At 59.7% G+C, this 1,090-nt stretch overlaps 1 protein-coding gene across 1 annotated transcript in view; it reads left to right on the forward strand.

The window, feature by feature from the left end:
- Window positions 1–1,090, forward strand: part of LOC104530804 (ras-specific guanine nucleotide-releasing factor 1-like) — a 5,273-nt gene that overhangs the window by 3,401 nt on the left and 782 nt on the right. The window contains 1 exon segment of the mRNA XM_010175499.1: window positions 174–266. Coding sequence (XP_010173801.1) covers window positions 174–266 — 93 coding nt within the window.

The raw sequence follows: 1,090 nt of genomic DNA on the forward strand, positions 1-1,090 counted from the left end.
GCCGGGGTTGTCCCTGGTGAGGGATGTGTGGGGAAGAACCAAAAAAGCCCTTTGCATTGCGCTGCAGTTGAACGGTGCAGAGAGTGGAGTGCGGTTGCCTGGCTGCTGGTCACCCTCGGGGCGCGGGGACACGGTGCCGGTGGTGCCGGTGGTGCTGGTGGTGCTGTGAGCAGCCGCTGTGCTTTATCTCCTGACAGATTTCCCACATCCTACGAGAGATCCGCCAGTTCCAGCAAACCTCCTACAAGATCGAGCACCAGCCCAAGGTACGGCCGTGTCCCGCGAGCCGCGCGCTCCCTCTGCTCCTGCTCCTCCTGCTCCTCTCCCTCTGGGATCACAGTCCCTAAGCCTTCAATTTCGGGCAGCTCCTTTGGGGGAGAACGGATGCTGCTGTAAGAAATTTAAGACAGATATCACTGGCAGAACCAGTGCAGGTGTGGGGTTTGTGTCAGGCGAGGGAGCAGGCACTGGAGATGTGCAGTGACCTCCCGGCCCCTCTCGGCACGCGTGTGCCCTGCCACGCAGACCCTAAAGAGCCCCTCGCCCGCGCAGCGTTGCTGGCGGAGCAGAAGGACACAGCTTCCCACTGTCTGAGCCTTGGCCAGAGCAAACCAACACTGTCCCTGCCTGTCCCGAGTTCTGCACAGCCCTGTCTCCTCGCAGAGGTGGGACACAGCCGTACAGATGTTCCCAGACACTCTTGTGGGTGATGGGATGAAGCCCCATCTGTGTTGCTGGTGCTTCCCAGGCAAAGGCGCTGCTGCTGCTGCTCCTCTCACCGGCCAGGTCCGAACCCCAGGTGTGGTGTCTTGCCCTGGTGTGGGCTGTGCCCGTCTCTGGCATCAGCTCTGCACATGTGGGGGTTTCACCCCTTTGGCTTCCCCCCTCCCAGCCCTTTGCACTTGCAAACTGGCAAAACACGATGACCTTGGACTTCCAGCAGCAACTGAAAACATCAGCACCTGATCAACATTCTTCTCCTGACAAATCCCACACTGGAACCAGAGCACAGCTATTCCAGCTCCTGAGGAGACAATTAACTCCATCCCAGCAAAAACAGGACAGCACCCCATGCTGCTCACAGGGCCAG

The sequence above is a fragment of the Antrostomus carolinensis genome, unplaced genomic scaffold (assembly GCF_000700745.2).
Source record: "Antrostomus carolinensis isolate BGI_N321 unplaced genomic scaffold, ASM70074v2 scaffold28609, whole genome shotgun sequence".
Taxonomy (NCBI): domain Eukaryota; kingdom Metazoa; phylum Chordata; class Aves; order Caprimulgiformes; family Caprimulgidae; genus Antrostomus; species Antrostomus carolinensis.